This window comes from Coprinopsis cinerea (assembly GCF_000182895.1).
Source record: "Coprinopsis cinerea okayama7#130 chromosome 1 map unlocalized cont3.1, whole genome shotgun sequence".
Lineage (NCBI taxonomy): Eukaryota > Fungi > Basidiomycota > Agaricomycetes > Agaricales > Psathyrellaceae > Coprinopsis > Coprinopsis cinerea.
The window spans coordinates 1,047,410-1,066,723 of NW_003307544.1; the positions used below are offsets into that span (position 1 = coordinate 1,047,410).

The 19,314-nt window shown below is 50.7% G+C and overlaps 4 protein-coding genes across 4 annotated transcripts; 3 read left to right on the forward strand and 1 right to left on the reverse strand.

Moving 5' to 3' along the window:
- Positions 1–1,848: 1,848 nt before the first annotated feature.
- Positions 1,849–5,521, reverse strand: CC1G_08642 (zinc metalloprotease; the record flags this gene model as incomplete). Its single annotated transcript, XM_001828444.2, has 16 exons — positions 1,849–2,029; positions 2,202–2,331; positions 2,398–2,488; positions 2,545–2,606; positions 2,679–2,828; positions 2,893–2,952; positions 3,034–3,384; positions 3,495–3,636; positions 3,701–3,706; positions 3,771–3,891; positions 3,951–4,136; positions 4,197–4,249; positions 4,313–4,423; positions 4,476–4,527; positions 4,581–5,450; positions 5,508–5,521. The coding sequence occupies 16 exons, from the start codon at positions 5,519–5,521 to the stop codon at positions 1,849–1,851; spliced, it is 2,580 nt and encodes an 859-aa protein (XP_001828496.2).
- A 2,354-nt stretch (positions 5,522–7,875) lies between these two features.
- CC1G_08643 (ATP-dependent RNA helicase DBP3) lies at positions 7,876–10,283 on the forward strand (the record flags this gene model as incomplete). The annotated part of the gene is made up of 7 exons (XM_001828445.2): positions 7,876–8,008; positions 8,075–8,308; positions 8,374–8,830; positions 8,897–9,357; positions 9,427–9,574; positions 9,633–9,988; positions 10,043–10,283. The coding sequence occupies 7 exons, from the start codon at positions 7,876–7,878 to the stop codon at positions 10,267–10,269; spliced, it is 2,016 nt and encodes a 671-aa protein (XP_001828497.1). The 3' UTR covers positions 10,270–10,283.
- A 2,286-nt stretch (positions 10,284–12,569) lies between these two features.
- On the forward strand, positions 12,570–14,975 carry CC1G_08644 (oxysterol-binding protein family). Its single transcript, XM_001828446.2, has 10 exons — positions 12,570–12,846; positions 13,057–13,104; positions 13,159–13,266; positions 13,321–13,416; positions 13,497–13,579; positions 13,638–13,802; positions 13,871–14,004; positions 14,062–14,175; positions 14,247–14,527; positions 14,592–14,975. The coding sequence occupies exons 1-10, from the start codon at positions 12,656–12,658 to the stop codon at positions 14,794–14,796; spliced, it is 1,425 nt and encodes a 474-aa protein (XP_001828498.2). The 5' UTR covers positions 12,570–12,655; the 3' UTR covers positions 14,797–14,975.
- Positions 14,976–15,631: 656 nt separating this feature from the next.
- CC1G_08645 (NWD2) lies at positions 15,632–18,276 on the forward strand (the record flags this gene model as incomplete). The annotated part of the gene is made up of 4 exons (XM_001828447.2): positions 15,632–15,710; positions 15,767–17,128; positions 17,202–17,898; positions 17,964–18,276. The coding sequence occupies 4 exons, from the start codon at positions 15,632–15,634 to the stop codon at positions 18,274–18,276; spliced, it is 2,451 nt and encodes an 816-aa protein (XP_001828499.2).
- Positions 18,277–19,314: the final 1,038 nt, after the last annotated feature.

Here is a 19,314-nt window from a genome sequence, read left to right on the forward strand (position 1 = left end):
ACGTTCGGATCCCAAACACATCAAGAAATTAGAACCCCCGGAACTTTGGCTAAGTACTACATACGGCGACAATGCAGTTGGCGTATTTGTATTATTTCCATTCATTGGATCTTCGCTATGAAACAAGACTCCATGTTCTGAAGTTGAAGTTCTTCTTCTCCCTTGCCGAATCGCCTTCGCGAGCTGGTCACACTTGGGTTCCTCTGGGGAGATCAATTGGGAAGATGGAAACATGGAGCGAAGGCGTGGAGAAAGAGTTGTCTTGGGATGCGGCTTCTCGCCTATCTATATCATGATTCCCCTTCTTGTGTGGAGGTGGTGGTTATGACTCTCTTGCACATTTGAGCGGTGATGCCTTCACTCTTTATTGATATTGATACGGTATGCGGTTTGAGCATCGTCTGACGATTCGACGAGTGTTAGTCCTAGATCTTGTTTCATACAAATGACAGATAGACAGGTACAGTATGTCTGTTCTATGTGCGGGACTTGCTGATGACCGGTACCAACGGTCAGCCTCTAGTCGCGACCGATGTTGACGCAACTCTGATGCAAGTTCTAACTCTGGCGTTCTCAGGTACTCTTCCCCCGGGGGCTACCCTGACCAACCTTGGTACGACGAGGAAGTACTTCTTCGTGCTGTGACATGACACAAGCTCCGATCTAATCCAGGAGTAGTACTCACTAGTCCCAAAGTCATAGTACTCTGGTTATCTTTATCTAGTACCCATCATCCCACTCCAGTCATCCAGTCACAGCAACCTAATCGCAATCGCAAGTCCATGCATACCTTTTCCTATGTTTAGCTCTGCTGACACCTTTTCCATATCACGAACTCGAATCTCCGAAACGCCCAAGTAGCACTAAGTAAGTGTCATGATACTAGTATGACAGATCTCAGTTCCCCTAGTAGGCCATCGAACTTCCGACTATAATTAGTTCTTTCTTTGGAGAAAAACGCCACATAGGTATTGGAAGCTGCGGCAAAGGGTCTGGTGGTTTTAGTGGGTCATGGGGTTTTCTTGGACAGGGAGGGAGAAGGAAGGAAGTGTGACTTGAGTGTGACGCGACCCTGTGTTCTGGGTTTTGATTGGTGCGAGATCGAGATTTCGAATATTGGGTAGGGAGATTCACTCGAGTTTCGTTCCCGACTTATAAATAGAGCGAGGTTCCTCTGGGTCACGGTGACCCTGTTCCTTGTCGTGTCGCCTGGGATCTGCTGTGGTGACTATGACTGTGGGAGGGTGTCCCAGCCTCATCTGGCCTTCCTCTCTACCGTGCACCGCTGGCGATGATCAAGGTGCGGAGGATCTGCGAATTCTCTTTCCTGAAGAGTGGACAGAACCAACAAACCACCGTTGTTAAAAACCTAAAAACCCAAACCCGCTTTAGCTGATCATGATAAATTAGATACAAGTCCCTATCCATCGAAAAGGTGATACAGTAGGTAGTAAGTAGTAGGAGAGGAAAAAAAAAGGAGTCAGTAGTCAGATCAGGCGAGAACAAAGATAAACCAAGCATGTAGTCCGCATACTGTAAGGAATGCAATGCTAGCGAAAAGGGGACAGCAGTGAACAGCGATGTGGGGGGATGAAGGGAAAGGGGAAGGGAAGGAGGTGATGATGATGATCAGGGAAGGTGAGTACTAAAAGATCGAATGTAACGAGCGGATGGGGGAGTCAAAAACACATCCTATCCTATATCCTAGATCGAACAAAAGCGGGTCTCGGTCGAGGAGTTTATGTACGTACGGTGAAGGAGGAAAAATGAGTAAATAGAAAGAGAAAAAATACACAGCACAAATACACGAAAAAAATCAAATCTTTAAAACCTTTAAAAGCAAAGCTTTCATCTCCAACCACCGCTAGGTCCATTGTAATCACGATCATCTACCCAATTCGCACGATTATTGGCTGCGTAGTTCATATTGTAGCCACCTTGGTTGTAGCCTTGGTTGTAACCTTGGTTATAGACCTGGGATGCTGTGCGGTCGTGCGCTGCCGGCGGGGGTACGCGGGTGTACTGCGAGCTGCTTTGGTGGAGGGGAATCCCAGAGGCGGGGAGGGAATGTCAGGACGGAACCACGGGAACCAACGGAGGAGATAGGAGAGCAAGGCAAGGGAAAGAAATAAAAATATAGTTAACGGCATTGTCCTTCCGAGGATCATCGTTGCCAGTCGTAATAAAGGAGTGATACTCACCGACGCTCAGGTGGAGTGCTGCGGTAAAATGGTTCCTGGCTTCCTAACCGTTGGTGTGTGACCCCGGTTGTTGCAGGGACGACGATCGCTGTGGGACGGGAACGAGGTCCACTGCAACATCTTCTGATGGCTGCAATTTGGGAAGATTATGTTTAGCAACCTGAGGAATGGAATGGGAGGATTGAATTGGACGCACCAGAGAAGATGCCCCATACGATCAGCAGGAAGATCAAGCCAGCCACGACGGTCACAGGAATGGCGATTTGAAGATTCTGAGTATACCACGCCTGCAAAAGAATGTTAGTTCACCGATCGACACTCCAAAGCTAAACTCGAGCCTCACCTTGGCGGTCTCAATGAATCCAGCCGACTGGCACTTCCCACTCAGGCATGTTCCGCCATAACCTATGAAAAGTGATCAGATTCAGAGCTCCATTTCGACAAAAGAGATGCATCAGAAATGAAAAAGAAACATACCGCAAGGCGATCCATCGACGAGAAGTGAAGTTAATCGAATGCACGCGTTTGTTCGCCTGGGATCCTGGCACGAGATTTGACATGATTGGTCACTGCGGTCTGGACAAGGTTGTGACAATCCCAGAGATGCGCCGACCATCTTGCATTGTTCTACGAAAATAGGATGAGTGTCCTCGGAAATGGAATCGGAATCATTGAGTATAAAAACACGAACCAGCTATGGACGTGCAAATGCCGCTTGCACACTTCAAGTCATTGTCACCACAAGATTCACCTAGATGAACAGGTTGATGTTAGTGAATTCTACATTGACAAGCGCAGAGTAATCTTCCGCCTGATGGTTCATTTCACTTACCGTTCGGGAGAGTTTCGTCAGTGGGACAAGAGGCCGAGTTTCCAGTACACCTCTCCTCGATGTCACATTTCGGGTCTTTGGCAGGCCGGCAGACCCTCGAGGACGGCGCAAAGGTACATTGGTCGGTACAGCAAGGACTGCTCTGCGGGTCACATACGGCGCCGGGCCTGAACTTGCAGGTGGTGGGATCGCAGCACGGAGAATCAATTCCTTGCCCGGGATCGCAATCTTCGCCGTTCTCGACAATACCGTTGCCACACATTTGGAGCGAGATGGTTGGACGATCAGGATCGGGATCAATGAGGCAGCTTGTATCCGTCCTAGCATTGGTCACTCCTCGCATGAGCGAGCCTAATTGCAAGGGGAGAAGTTTAGGTTAGTTGGCGTTGTTGGTGGACGTTTAATCTTTCCATCCCGAAGAAGGGAGATAGATAGCAAAAGGTTGAGGTTATCGCACTTACAGATGTTGCCTAGACTGCATTGGGAGAAGACCTTCTCTCCAGGTTGAGCTACAGGACTCATAATGAACCGAGCTTGTGCATCACACGTCGTGGTGCTTAAAGGACAGCACTTGACGTCCGAGACTGAACAACCTTCGGCGCACTAATGGCAATGAATCGATTAGCATCCCTCTCCTTCGACCTCGCGGGATTTGAAATTCACGTACGTCATGCTAAAGATACGATTCAACGTTAATCAACACGAGTCCACGAGCAAGAGTTAGATGATTGACTTACGATTCCACCAAAGTTGTGTCCGATTTCGTGGGCAACAACCTGCCACTCTGTCCTTCCAGATGTCGAGACGGCGGTACCAGATACGACGCCAGTGTTAGTCCTTGCAGCAGATGAGCGGCAACTGCGAACGGATGGCGTTGAACGACTGCATATCATGGGAAGGCTAACGGATCAACTTACATAGTAGCTAGCCAGGCGATTCCAACCTCGGCCCCCGTTGGGCAGCCACTCATGAGATGCCAAAGGCCATTGCCATCTTCGCTTCGAGTGCCACGCCATTGAGAGAAGTCAGAGAGCCGACGGCTAAGCGTTGCGCTACCGCAAGGAACATTCCACGGTATTGCAGGATCTACTTGCGCAGGGCACCTAAAGAATTGGGGTCAGTACCTGATAAGGATAGGTGAATAGTCAAGGGTAAAACCTTACTCTCTGGGTTGAACCACCAACTCCGTAATACCCAAGCTCACATTGAACGTGGACTATTAACGCGAATCGAGGTCAATCTTCGCCCTCGGAGAATGCGTGGGTTGCGTAGTACTAACCTTGTAGAGGGCGCTTGCCGTGTTCCAAGTATTGAGAATCTGAGTTTTGGCATTCTCTTCACCACCTTGTTTCGTGACGTATTCACAATCGGCCGCGACTCCCATGTAAATCTAATCCTCGTTTTTAACTCGTCTGTCCCTTCTAGAATGCACAATAACTCACGATCTTTTGGGTCGTCGGGCAGCCAACAGACTGGCCGATACTCTCAGCAAAGCTAGTGGGATAATGTTATATGAAATCCAATGTAGCAAGGCGTGTGTAACGTACTTGGTACCCATACCCCCGTTCCCAGTGCCAGGAGCATCGCCGTCTTGGCGGCGATACCGGTGGTACACATGATCATCTGTGCGTGGGCGGAGCAGGACGTTCAACCAAGCCGGAGTCGGGCGGCGGAGGACAGGGTTAAGAGCAGGGTCAGTATTGAAGTCGAGATTATCATGACCACAAGACTGAGGTACAGCCATAGGTTCCATCGGTTGTTCTCCCGTCTTGACAAAGTGCTCCTCTTCAGGCGTCATAGCATCACTGTCCCTCCAAATGACCAAATTTTCGTCGATGACACTCCCGGCAGGCAAGGCATCAGGGTCGAGTGGGTGTTTCTTCCTCATGTAGTTGTCCTTTGTGGATATGTGGTAGATAACGCCGTTGGCTGAGAAAGCACCCTCGTAGATGGGTGAGATTCCTTTTTCGGGGTCTCCGGGGTTGTGGACCATCACTCGTGCCCACCCGAGCTCTGCGGGGTGGTTGGGCGGGTGCACGACACCGGCGGCATCCTCCTTCATCCGAGTATCTGTGTGTTGAGGCGAGATGACTTCTCCCCAGAAAGCCTTGACATTTTCTCGGAGCAGAGGTTCTGTGCGATCAAGGGTGGGGTTACCGTTGGAATCGAGTTTGTAGTACTTGATGCGTGCTGCTGGGTGGATCAGGTGGTCATTAGGTCGTAAATGGAGATGGAAAACGTCGTCAAAGGCAGAGATCGTTAGTCGGAACGTGTCGTCGAAACGGAGCGAGTTTGGTGACGATGAGCTGCGTCTGGCAAGGGGGTTTGCTGAGTGATCTGGTAGTCGGTTGCGGGGGATGATTTCGAGAGCGACTGTTCGAGGATTAAGAGCTCGTTTTAGCAACGGAGCATGTGTACTATGAGCTATAGTCTGTGTCAGATTATTGTTTGACGAGAAAAAGGTGGGGAATTACCGAGGCATGACCATGATGATAGGAATACCACGACCAGCGCTAGTATTTTAGTGGGTCTATTCATGCAGAAAATATTGGCCAACCGCCTTGTTGAGGATGAAAGAGGGTATGTGGCCAAACGAAGGAAGGGGTATTAGACCAAGCTCATAAAACTCTGCTCAGCGAATGAGGAGACCGTTTGTCCTTGGCGCTGGGCTGTGCTTTTCGGTGTCTGTCGCCGGCGCAGTCTCCTTCGATGCCGCTGTGTTGGTATATCGAGCTGGTGGGTCGCTAAAAGGGTCTTGAACGCCTATCCTGGCGATTTCGAGAGCAAAATCGACGGTGGCAGGGAAAGAAAAAAGAGGTCAACGGTCAACGTTGGGCAAGGCAGTTCTCTTGGCCGCCCTCCCACACAACCACTGACATAAGCACTATGACTGTCAGAAACATCATCACCCAGTTCCGCAGCACCTCCCCTTGTCATCCCTTTTTGTCTTTCCTTTTACTGTACAACGTTCTCAATTTTTTCGTGGTCTCACTTTATCGTCTTCAAACATAGGAAGAATTCCAACCTACTCTCTTGTTATTCGAATGTGCGGAGAAACACCAGTGTTGTGGTTGCCCAGGGGTCGCTTTGGCAATGCAGATCACTTCTATTCGACACATGGGAACGGCGATGCAATCCAAGAGATGACGGACGGCATCACTCTCTCCACTTTTAGCTCAGCTGCCTCGCCTCTCTCGCGCGAGGTAGGGCTTAAATACCCTTGGTATGGGCTCAGCCGAGGCGGATAGAGCCACCGCAAGCTCGTTCCGCAGCTAGTCAGAATGGAGGGACTGCCTGTGACACGGATTCTTACGCAGTGGTGACCGAAATGCCTCGATGCAATTCATGGTCCGTGGATACTCTCTGGACAAACACGGTTGGAATTGGGTTGGAAGGCTGTTGAATTCTGCCGCTTGCTTCTCTGCGGACGGCCTATGGGGATTAGCGAGGCGGTGACATCACGGATATGGATGTCTAATCGACGAGGTAGGTACATACACCCTGTGCGGTGTACTATACCCGGTTTCGCATTGAAATGAATGGCGAGACACTTTCTGGACGCATAACGCTTTCCGTACATTCCGGCACACACTCGACGTAGGGTAGGTCCTTACTCCACCCACTGCCGATACAGATCAGGAGAGCAGGTGCTACATATCCCAGCACACGACTACTGTAGAGATGAGTTCTCTTCTTTCTCCCCTTTTGCAAGGTGTAGCTTGGGAACCTGACGCCTGTTTTCAATCATTTCTATTCTGTCAGTGGTATCGGGAAGGAAGTGCATTTCGTGACCGAGATGATTACCCCTTGCTGAGTTTGTTATCGCGGTTTGGAAAGTCCGAAGGTGTGGTTCTTGGAAGGCGAAGACGGGTAGGGTCTCTTCGAGTGCACGGAGAGCTGCGCACTGGCAAGTGGTTAGTTGGTTTGTAAGGCTGTACGAGGGTAGGCTTGGGTGTCCGATTGAGACTGGATAACGGTCTTTGCTCGCCGCAGGTCTTAGAAAGACGGTATGAAGGGCCGAGTAGTGCCTAGCTGCGCATGGAAAGACACAACCTGCGGCTAAGGGTATAAGAAGATGGGCTGTGACAGCTGACAATGTGAGTCGAGGATCTAGGGACTCGAGTGCATGTATGTAGATCGAGCAGATGCCTGGGTGAATGGAAGCGAAGCTCGCTATAAAGATATCGTTGAGATAAGGTGGTCGGAGCTTTGGTGTTGAGGAATCTGAGTAGGCCCATTCCATACAAAGCTGAGATGGACTGGACACCATGTTCGAATGCAAAGATTCTCAAATGAGGCTAAAGTGGTGGACTCACGATCATCGGTGTGGTGGTACAATCCTAAACTCTACCCTTCCGGGAACAAGAACATTGCGTTCCCCTATTTTACCTTCCCCCAACTCCCTTCTTGTCACGACTCCAAACCTCAACCAGATCTACTTTACAACCCTTTCACGATGACATCGTCGATGAGCAGCAAGTGCCTGAGGATAGGGGTTAATTGATGGCATCACCCAGAAATAGTTCCGTGTGTGATGGCCAATCACGATGCGCGATCAAACCACACTTTTTTCAGAAACTGGACAGAGAGCCTCGAGGTCTCGTTCTCCTCGTCGTTCCTCTCCCTCATTAACGCCCGACGGCTCCATCAAAAGGGTATTTGGTTGCCCACTTGGATACCTGAAGCTTGGACTATAAGAGACCAGGGTGTTTGCTGCTACCCACGGTAACGAGAGAACACGACTCGACTCACGACACTCCGTTCGGTTAGATCAACGACTCGAATATCGCATATCGGACCACTGCATCGACTAGAATTAGAACAAGACGTGAAGAGACGAAAATGACAGTTGTAGCGCCTACGATCAATGGCGAGACTATCTCGAAGGAGGAGAGGAAGAGGTTGAAGAAGCTTGCAAAGCAGCAAGCGAAGGAGGCGGCTGCTGCGAATGAGAATGTTGAACCTCAGGCGAATGGTATGTGGTATTGGCTATTCTGGTGTCGATTTTTGAAAGTTTATTTATTATGTGTTTGGGTTATAGGCGTAGAGTCCAAGAAGAAGGAGAAAAAGGATAAGAAGAAGAAGGAGAAGAAGGAGAAGAGCGAGGTGAAGGATGAGAGCGGGGATGGGGATGCTATGGCTGTTGATACACCTATGAACGGGGAGTCGAAGGAGGATAAGAAGGAGAAGAAAAAGGAGAAGAAGGATAAAAAGAAGAAGGAGAAGGAAAAGTCTTCAGAGACGGAGGGCGAACCTATGCTCGTCGATTCGACCGGTCAGTCCAATCTTATGTTGTCCTTTCCTCACCTTTGACCAAACGTTTCTACGTTAAATTACCAGAATCGTCCTCCAAGGAAGACAGAAAAGAAAAGAAAAAGCGGAAACGCGAAGCAGAGGCCGACGAACCCGTGTCAAAAGAGAGCAAGAAAGAAAAGAAGAAGCGACGGAAAGAGGGCGAAACGTCCTCTGCCTCTGCTGAGGCCTCTTCTTCCTCCACCCCTGCCGCCGAACCTTCATCCTCTTCTTCACCAACGAAATTCGCCCTCTCTGCACCAACGACACCCAAAGCTGCTGAGGAATTCCTCGCCAAACACTCGATTACGATCACCCTCCCTGAGGGATCTTCGCCCGCTGATAAAGTCCTCCCCGTTGTATCGTTTGACCAGCTTTCGAACCTTCCACAGAGGCTGAGGGAGGAGGCATTCAAGGGTTTCAAGGAACCTTCGCCTATCCAGGCTTGTACATGGCCTCCGGCGCTTGAAGGCAAGGATGTGGTTGGGATTGCGGAAACCGGGAGGTAAGCTTTGAGTTTTCTCCATAATGTGACATTGAAACTCATTACGATTCGTTTAACTGTCTGTAGCGGAAAGACACTGGCGTTCGGAATTCCCGCTCTTAACCGCCTCATCTCCTCTCCCTCAGGTTCGGGTATCTCAACCCTCATCGTCGCTCCCACCCGCGAACTCGCCATCCAGACACACGACAACCTCTCCGCTCTCGCAGCTTCCTTTGGTATCGCCTCCGTAGCCATCTTTGGCGGTGTGTCAAAAGACAGCCAAATCAAGATGCTTAAAAAGTCTATTTCTTCCTCGAAATCTAAGAAGGGTAAAGGAGGAGAGGGGGGTGATGGGTTGGTGACGAGGATTGTGGTTGGTACGCCTGGACGGATTTTGGATTTGATGCAGGATGGGGTGTTAGATTTGAGTGGGGTTGATTATCTTGTGTTGGATGAGGCGGATAGGATGTTGGATAAGGGCTTTGAGAATGATATTAGGAGGATTATTGCTGCTACGAAGAAGAAGGAGGAGAGGCAGACTATGATGTGTGCGTGCTATGTTTTATGTTTCTAATTGCTGTGGGTGGTTTGTTGACTTTTTGCGTTCCGTTTTACAGTCAGCGCGACGTGGCCAGAGGCTGTAAGAAGACTCGCGAGCACTTTCCAGAGGGATCCTGTACGGGTTACCGTCGGAAGTGACGACCTGACGGCCAACAGCCGCGTTGAACAGGTTGTGGAAGTCTTTGACGATGTGAGGTCGAAAGAGTACGTCTCCACTTTAATTTACAGTTATTTTGCATTGACTAACATCTTTATCTGATAGTCAACGCCTCAACAACCACCTCCGCGCCCTCCTCCCCAAAAACAAAAAGTCCTCCGCATCTGCCAATTCCCCACTCGAAATCTCCCGCATCCTCGTTTTCGCACTCTACAAAAAAGAAGCCTCGCGCGTCGAAGAGATGCTCAAGAGACAAGGCTACACCGTCGGAGCCCTGCACGGCGATATGTCGCAAAGTGCTCGCATGGAAGCACTGGATAACTTCAAGACGGGCAAGACGCAGTTGCTGGTGGCGACGGATGTGGCGGCGAGAGGGTTGGATATTCCGAATGTGGGAGCTGTGATTAATTATACGTTCCCGTTGACTATTGAGGATTATATTCATCGGATTGGGAGGACTGGTGAGTGCTCGTTCTCTATTGTCGATTCGGTTTGCTAACGCGCTGTTGGATTAGGTCGTGGTGGCAAGACGGGCAAATCTATCACGTTCTTTACGGGTGAAAACCATGAACGGTCGCTTGCGGGAGAGTTTGCTCGGGTGTTGAGCGATGGAGGGTTTGATAATGAGCAGCTCAAAGCCAAGTTCCCGATGACCATTAAAAAGAAGGAGCATAGTGTTTATGGGGCGTTCTATCGGGATGATATTCCTGCGCCTAAAGGACCCACCAAGATTACTTTCTAATTGCTGGGCGCTGGCTGTTGTATATCTTCACTTATGAACAGACTGATGAAGGAAGATGCGGGTGACTTTCATTGCCGTACATGCTGGTCATTGTTACTTCTGGGGTGTACATGAAGTTGGCGCAAAGGTTCGTGAGGGACCGAAGGTGATGCTCGGTCCGGTATCGTACTTACTATACTATGATTACAGAGAGAGAGAGAGAGAGAGAAAAGAAATCTAATGAAAGGTGAGTAAAGCGTACCCAGAGCGAGAACGAAAGGCGCACCATGAAACAAAGCAGGACGTTAACGCGGATCCGGGGCGAATAGGATATTGCTTGGGTTGTCAGTGGTTGGTTTCTACCGCCAATACAGTTAGCAACAAGCAGAGCAAGAAGCGGAATATCACAGTACGATGAAAGAGTTCTGCCCAATTTCGCATCTGGAACAATCAGTCCAAGTCACAAGAAGGATGCAGCAAGAAAGCATACTGTATCGCCCAGGATCCATAGGCGAAGGCACCACCAGCGACCAAGGAAGTACGTCACACCACCCCCGTTTTATCACTCGACTACTGCAAAAGAGTAGTGCTAAGAGAGCGACATCCGGCTCTTACCCCCTCCTGGCCGCCGGGCTTTACGGGCTCGCGGTCGGCTTCAAAGGGGCAAGCGTGTCGAGCGGTTAAAGGATAGCCTACTAGTCTTATCGTTGAAGATGAAGACATCCTCGGTTTCTCCTCACCATTCCCAATACTCCTCTCGCCAGGACTCCGGTGGGAGAGCTGGACAGGAGGAGCAAGGGCTCGGACTACTAGGTGAACTCGAAAATTAAACTGCCTCGCGCGGTCCTGCATACCAGAGCCACCTCTGGGTGACCCCCGCCCGAGTACGGGCTGTGTGTTTAGGGGACTCGCGTGGAGTCCGGCCGTTTACACGGTATGAGGATGAATGTGCGGGTGTGGTGTGAGTGTGTTCGTGGGTCGGCTTTTGGGGTGGTGTCAGCCTGTTGAGATGGTTTTTTGGGGTGGAAGCGGGGTGTGTGTCCTGGGGAAGGGTTAACTTTGAGAGGAGGGGAAGAAGGTGTCGGGCGTACTTTGTGTCAGCCCCCGCCTAGCGTTGTGGTTATTTGACCCATTGTTGTGGACTGGAGCTCAGATTTGTGGGTTAACTGCGAAGGGAGATGTCAAGATCGATCGAGGAGAGATGAGTGGCCATGAACATACTGGATAAGGTCTAGTCCAGAGTCGACGATGTCCAAGAGAGAGCAAGTTGGTGTCGATAAAGTAGAAGATCCCGCCAAAGGCGTGGATAGAAAATGGTCGACGTTGAAGAGAGCGAGCTCATCCCGCCAGTAGTAGTCGTTTGACTATTTGGCTGAGAGATGGTTGGAGAAGAGGGAAGAGAGGCTCTGAGGGCAAAGGAACGAGGCAGGAAGGTTTATATAGCCTCCCGGTATTTGTTCCATGACTGGGCTGCGTCATTGTGCTTTCGATCGAAATAGACAAAGCCTTTAGGCTGTTGGGTGGCAGACTGGGTGGGTTGTCAGCCAGTCCTAGGTTCCAGTCAGAGTCGATATTCCAGGAGGCGAGGTGTCTCCCTCCCGAGACTGAGTCAGTCAGAGTCGATGCTGGCTCGACGATTCGAGAGGTGTGCAGTGCAACGTGAGATTTCCTCGAGCGGTCAGACGGGGCAGGTTTGGGCGAGTGGCACAGTGGGCAGTGCATCGTGTAGTCCACGGCACGAGATTGAAGCAACGCGAACAGCAGTTCGACCAGTCAGATAGTCGTCAGGAGTAGAAACCGATTGTTTTACAGCAGTCGTTCGTCGTCTTTGGAATTGGGCGGCTAAAACGGCCAGCCCCTGTCTCTGGATGACGAGAGCCCAGAGCACCAGAACCCCGAGCAATATAGGAGTGTCCCTAGTGCATCCCGGAGTCAGTAAGAACGTTGTCGCGATTGCTTCGTTGTCGTCGCGACTGAGGACGACGACGCGGCGAGTATAATGGAGAAAGCTGGATTTGGAGCACGGGCGTCACCAGTTATGACATCAACATTCTCAAACATTGCACAAAGGCCTTGTCCGTTGGCCTTAGCCTCTTGGATTGGACCCATATCGTCCCCGTTTGCTCTGAAACGCCCGTCGTTGACCACCGTCGAGCGCGATCACGACAAAGGAAACAAGCGACAGATTCCAAGTAAGCTCCAGCCGGAGTTTGGGGCGATTACTCAACGCTGAGAGGATAAGATCCCCGAAAAAAGGGAAAAAGGTGGTCGGGGAAACATATCAGTATACGACGGCATCGTTGTTTTAGCGATCATCAGGCCCGAGTCCGACTATCACACTCAATCAGAACCACACTTTCGCCACCGCACCACGACGTCCACCACCGTCCTCCACACCACCACCAAGATGATGGGCCTATTGAGCTCAGCGGGCACGAACGTGCTGAACAGGGTCAAAGGGCCACGAGCATCCACAGACGGATCGGGGGCGTCGTCGACCTCAGCATCTCCACGATCCGGCTCCTTCTCCAACGGATACGGCGGACCAGGCGACGACAAGGCACCCAGCGACACCGAACCCGACGATACCTCTATCTTGTGCGTGTTATGACTTTTTGCTTTGGGTTGCGTTCACTGCACACGGTTGGCTCCGCTTGATTGGCCTGCTGGCTGTTTGTGCACACCTGGGCTGTTGCTGCGTGGTGGTACTGCCGTTGCTGCTGTGCCTTTGTCTTCCCTTTACCTCCTACTTTCATCTGTGACCATGTTTGCCTTTGACCCGTGTACTGACGACAACGATGTCTGCAGGGACGAGAATGAAGGATCCATTATCACTTCACTCATCTCCCAACTGAGGTACTGTCCTTTGCTCGACGTTATCTGGAACCTTCCCTGACGAGCACCGTGTAGAGTGGGCATGGACCTATCTCGCGTAACGTTCCCCACCTTCGTTCTCGAACCCCGTAGCATGTTGGAGAGGATAACCGACTTTATGTCTCACCCTGACCTCATTTTCGGGTGCGTCGTTCTGTCTGAGCGACTCAAAGGGCGTACTAAGCAATTCGAATTTAGCGCCGAAGCAGAAGAGGACCCAGAAGAACGATTTATTCGCGTTTTGCAGTATTATCTCGCTGGCTGGCATATCAAGCCAAAGGGCGTGAAGAAACCGTACGTCTTTTTATCTGTTGTTATCCTTTTTACCTCATTCTCCTTTCCCTTGGTGTGCATCTCGCTGATCTGGCTTGTAGATACAATCCAGTATTGGGCGAGTTCTTCCGTTGTCGGTATGACTATCCAGATGGGACGCATGGGTTCTATATTGCCGAACAGGGTGCGTCTGCACACTCTCCACTGCCCCACTTCTCTGACTTACGGTGATCTAAAAATAGTCTCTCATCATCCACCAATATCCGCGTTCTTCTACGTCTCGCCCGCTAACCACGTCAAGATCATCGGTGAACTGCGACCCAAGTCCAAGTTTTTGGGCAACAGCGTGTCGACGACGATGGAGGGGGAGAATAGGATTACGTTGTTGGGTAAGCCTGATGACGGAGGTATGTACCCTTGCACCACTGTGATCCTATCCCGCCGAGGAGGTCAACTGACGCGCTCATATCCGCAGAGTACGTGATAACGATGCCGAATATGTATGCGAGGGGTATTCTGTTTGGGAAGATGGTCCTCGAGTTGGGCGATACGTGTATAGCGAAGAATGAGAAGCATAATTTGTTTTGCGATTTGGAGTTCAAGACCAAGGTGCGTTTGTTTTCTGGCTAGGAAATGTGTAGTTCTGACGATTGATGTGTGATGTAGGGTTTCTTCTCTGGGACGTACAACGCCATTGCGGGTAAAGTGCGCAAGGGCATGACGGAGATTGGTGAGATTGGGGGAAGGTGGAGTCATGTTATGGATTTCAGGGATGCAAAGGTTCGTCTGAGCCTCTTCATCCGCCTATTACCTCCCTCACGCCCCCTCTCTCCTCCCTGATTCACCAACAGACGGGCAAAAGGCGCATCTTGTTCGACGCTGTCAAAGATGGCCAAAACATCTGCCCCAAATGGGTCCCACCCGAATCTGAGCAAGCACCCAACGAGAGTAGACGGTTATGGTCTGATTTGACGCAGGCGATTATCGCGAAGGATATGGAGCGTGCGACAGATGCGAAGAGCTTTGTCGAGACTGCGCAGAGAGAGGATCGGAGGATACGAGAGGAGAGGGGTGAAGAGCATATTCCCAAGTACTTTGAGCTGCGGGATGGGCGGTGGGTGCCCAAGTTTGTGTAAGTTGTTTCAGTCCTTTCGTTCTTGCAGCGTGGTTTTGATGTTTTTGGGTTGTGGTCATAGGCTGCCGAAAGACTCGGTGGAAGCTACCAAGGCTGTTGAGCAATGGATTTTCCCCGAGTTCCCTACGCCAACTGACCCACCTGCGGGACTTGATGTCAAAGCCGAAGCCACCACTGCGACTACGACTGCGCCTGTTTCGACCGAGGTTACTTCCTCGACGGATTCGACGTCTACGGCTCCTCCGCCCGTGTCATTATCGACATGAGCTTCAGCTCATGACTCTCTGATTCTCATCAGTCCCAACGCACAGGGCAAGGCCCGGGGGAAGTGGAGGATCGTTTCAAGTGTTCTAGCTTTTTTTGCACGTTGTCTTCGCGCCTTTGTCGGGGTTTTCTTATACTGAATCGTACTTAGCATTGTAGGTTATTTTGATCATATTACATCGCTTTCTTAGTGGGAGAAATGACTGAGGTCGATAGGTTGCGAGTCGCGTCCACGGTGCTACCTCCAATCTGTTTGGCCTGGAAACCAGCTTTGAACTGTCAGATGCCCACGCTGTGGTTGCTGGATCCAATGTCGGGTCGTCTGTAGAAGCTAGCGAGTTCAATTGCATTGTTAGAGCGGACTTTCTATGGTACCTCTTTCCACTTGTTCTCTGATCAGCTTGGCGAGTCAGAAACGTCGTTGATTAGCGCCCATGGTCAAATCCTCGTGACTATTTGCAAATGTCACCGCCATTGGCGTGGGCATTCCAAGTAATAGCTTCTCCCTGTCATACTGTACCTCTTTACTCCTGTAGTGAGGAAGTTCAGTATGCCTCTCTTCGAGTAAGCACAGGGCTACGTGCGCTATATGCGAATCGCGGTGGCCCTACTTCGGCATTCAAGTTACAGATGGGGACATACTCGTGGACATTATTTTGGCAAGTTAGCGATTTATTATTGGTTTTTACAGCGCAGTTCTCTTGGTTCCTGGCGATTACCCCGTCCTCGTGACCGCTAGTAACGAATGCTACCGATGTGGGCGTTTACGGTTTACAGCGACAGCTTTCAGTCTGCGACCGTTCAAGTGTTCTGTCCCCGACCTTCACCGGTGTGAGCATGCCTCTCTTTGACCATGCCCAGGACATAGTCATCAATGGCGGCAACTTCAACGACTTCTCAACCAATGGATTGGATCGTGAGTTGGAAAACAGCGAAGGCAAATATAGATGGCTTATCGATGAATTCTGGCAGCTCTTGTGTTTCTCGAGCAATGTAGTGCTCCAGGAGCCATGCACGACTCTATGGAGCGATTCCCTCCGCCACGGTGCCATGCGGAGACCAGAAAGCGGGCGCTGGGAATCATAGAGCATTGGGGGACTTTGCCTAGGGTCGACAGGGAGAAACGCTTCTTCTGGCTCCATGCGCCAGTGGGCATGGGCAAAACGACCATCGCGCAGACTATTGCTGAAGAATTTGAGGCAAAGAACATTCTTGGCGCCTCGTTCTTCTTCTCGCGGACGGACGCCAACAGGAATAGAGCCGAGCGCTTTGTTGCTTCGCTAGCTCTCCAACTCGCTATTTCCATCCCCACACTCAAGCCCCACGTCGGGGCGGCTTTGCGAGCCAATCCGGCCATTCTCCGCAAGGCACTACCCATCCAGTTGCAAAAATTAATCATCGAGCCGTTCAGGAAGATCCCGCCTCTTGAAGACGATAAAGTGGTTGCCATCGACGGTCTGGACGAATGCGAGGGGACGCGGCCGGACGCACAGGATAAGGAGAAGGAGCAACTCTTGATCCTCCATCTCATCGAAACCATGCTTGATGCCGACCTTCCACTAAATTTCTTCCTCGCGTCTCGTCCTGAGGCTTGGATTCAAGAAGCTCTCGAGGAGTCGCCATCTCTCTCCGATACCACACAGCGACTGGACCTGTTCGAAGACTCCGAGAAGGGTGCAGACGTTGAACGCTACTTCCGCGATCATCTCGAGCGTATACGACATAGCAAGCGGCATCGCCTATGCTTCTCCAAGCTCACCGAACCATGGCCGCCTGAAGATATCGTTCAGGACATCATCGGCATCGCAAGCGGGCAATTCGCCTACGTCGATGTCATCATCCGCTGCCTCGACGACCCTTACAGCAACCCGGTCGTCCAACTGAAAGCCATTATCAGAAGAACTAGCCACCGTGATAGTCATCACCCCATGCAACAGCTGGATGATTTGTATCGGCAGATTTTGGGAGCCACACCTAATCGCGACGAAATGATGAAAGCGCTCGCATGGATAGTTTTCAACCCTCGTCCCCAAACCACCAGCCACCTCTTATTCCGCGCCTATGACACAATCATGGGAAGTGAGCCAGGAGACATGGCCCGCGCCCTCCGTGGCCTTCATGCCCTGGTCCGAGTACCAAACGATGATGTGAAAGACGCATGGTCTGGGGACATGATATTCCACCGCTCTCTGGTCGAGTTCCTTAGGACACCAGTCCGAGCTAAGACCGAGTTCTTTCTGGACAATTATTGGCCATTCCTTGCACGCTATCGATGCTTGGTCTACCTGTCGGAGAACCCCGTCCCATCGCCCAGCACATTATCAGAACGCAAAGGTTAGTGAACCAACTCCAATCTTCAGTGGTCTACTCTAACTCCTCTTGACCATTGCACTGCGACGTGGTTTAGACATCTATGCTTACGCCAAAGAATTCCGTCCATCCGAAGGTTGGTGCTACATATACTACGGAGTATGGGTAAAGCCAGATTTCAGCCACATGGTTCTACGCTTTGCTCGTCTCTTCCTTGCTTATGATCCAGGACCAGATATTCTGGGATTCCGTCATTGGTCGACTTACTACCATGCATCCGATGTGGAGGAGAAGATGGTGGAAAGTTACCACCACTTCTCAGCTGAACCTTCACTCCTGCGCGAGTGCTTTATTCATTGGCGTACAACCTATCATCGTCAACTGGACGTCACGGAGTGCGGGCTGGGTTCACAGGATCGCCTTTTCCTGTACCGCGTATTCGATGCTCTCCATTCAGTGGGCGCTAACCACGATGCGCCTCAACAATTGGAATTCAAGTACCGTCAACCAGATTATGTTCCTGAGCTCAGGCTACAATCTGACGACCGGGAGATACATGGATTCCTGTCAATAAACGGTCTGTCGATGCATCCTCGCACCTCCCTCGCACACGAAATGCCGATATCCTTGGTATCCCTTGTTTATACCACTCTTCCTATCGATTTCTACCACCTCGTCCGTGCAGTGCAGCCCAGGGCCAATGGATTGTTGGAATGTGCACCCAGGGTGATCAATACAATGTGGACTGACCTGCTGCGACTCAAGGAGCCGCACCAAGGGAGTCGAAGTCAAAGGTGTGTTAAATTCCGTGATTCCCCGCACGAGTAATGAACTGAATCCTAGACGGGTAATCATACAGGTTGACTGTGCCCAGGCGTATGTTCTCGATGCTGCATCTCATTCGCTCCCCGGACAAGATTGACTTGCTTAAGGCTCCATGTGAGGCAGCCAGGTTGTGGGACACCGGTAAATGCAAGTTCCACCCAGTCGAGCATATGGTCCGCAGAGAAATCATTCGGTGTGCGCTTGACATGAATATGCCCATGGCTCTCGCCATATCGACTTGGTGGAAAGCTGCGATTACGACAGCAACGTTCTTGGACTCGACTGAAAGGGAACACTATGAGCTCTTACTCAGAGAGGCAAACTCGTTTATTAGCCGGTTAGATTGAATTTGCCTTGCACATATGTCTACCACCATGCACCATGTGATATACAGCAGTTTTCTCGATCGACCCTTACCGCTTAAGTGCAAGGCTCGCAAGTAATGGACTTATATACCATGATTGTGAAAGAATTAATCGACAGCTCAATGAGAAAGAGAGTGGTGAAGTACATACTACGAAGAGGAGAGGTTAGTCGGAAACTGTCACATCACATCCAGATGGATACTGCTTAGGCGCCCATACATTATATAGGATATAAGGCATACTCACCACTAGCCGGGGTACCCCCGGGTACCCTCACTTTTTGGGCGGGGTACCGGTACACAGTAATATTATACGGTATAATGGGAACCCTTGGCGTGGTTCCCGCTGTCATTCCACCACCCTGATACCCACCGAAGCGAAAAACGGCTGATTTGGTCAATGTAGTAAACTAGCCCCTATTAATCTTAAGTCAGAGGTGCGAAAATTCATGTTCTGTCCACCTCCAGACCATCTACCGCTCTCTCGGAGTCAAACAAGGCTCATTTAAGCGTTATCTAAGTGCTTCTTATGCTCTCATCCTGTGAATTGCTCATCTATCCTATGTCTCTTCCCAGTTCAACCCGAAATTCTGGCCAATGGAGCCCTGGGTGGTTGATTATTGCTCCTACACATGGGATGGGAGCCCATTTCTAAGTTACTAGTACAGATAGAATCTATCTACGTCTTAATCAATCGTGGAACCTATGTACAGACGCACCGAACGCCATCGAGAGCAAGGGACACGGCTGGCAAGCTGCTGTCTGGTCGCGATCGGACTCGTGCTGTCCGGTGGTCTGTCTGCTGTTCTGTCCTGTGGCCTGTTAGATAGTATAGCAACGGTCTTTGGTGTATTTCTTCCACCCAGTTCGGTTTTTGCTGGAAGACACAACCAAGACACAACTGGTTCGTTGATTGTTGGAAAGGCAACTTGCGTCATAGGTTCCCACGGATTTTCGGAAGTCGGCGTTCTTGTTCTTGCCTGCTCTTTTTACAGATATCGGTGTCTGTACCCTTTCAGTG

Bases quoted from the DNA above. Each gene is read 5' to 3' on its own strand.
- CC1G_08644 (XM_001828446.2), top strand. From the start codon at position 12,656: ATGATGGGCCTATTGAGCTCAGCGGGCACGAACGTGCTGAACAGGGTC. The intron at 13,105-13,158 runs GTACTGTCCTTT...AGCACCGTGTAG, and splicing joins TCACTCATCTCCCAACTGAG to AGTGGGCATGGACCTATCTC. The intron at 13,580-13,637 runs GTGCGTCTGCAC...ATCTAAAAATAG, and splicing joins GTTCTATATTGCCGAACAGG to TCTCTCATCATCCACCAATA.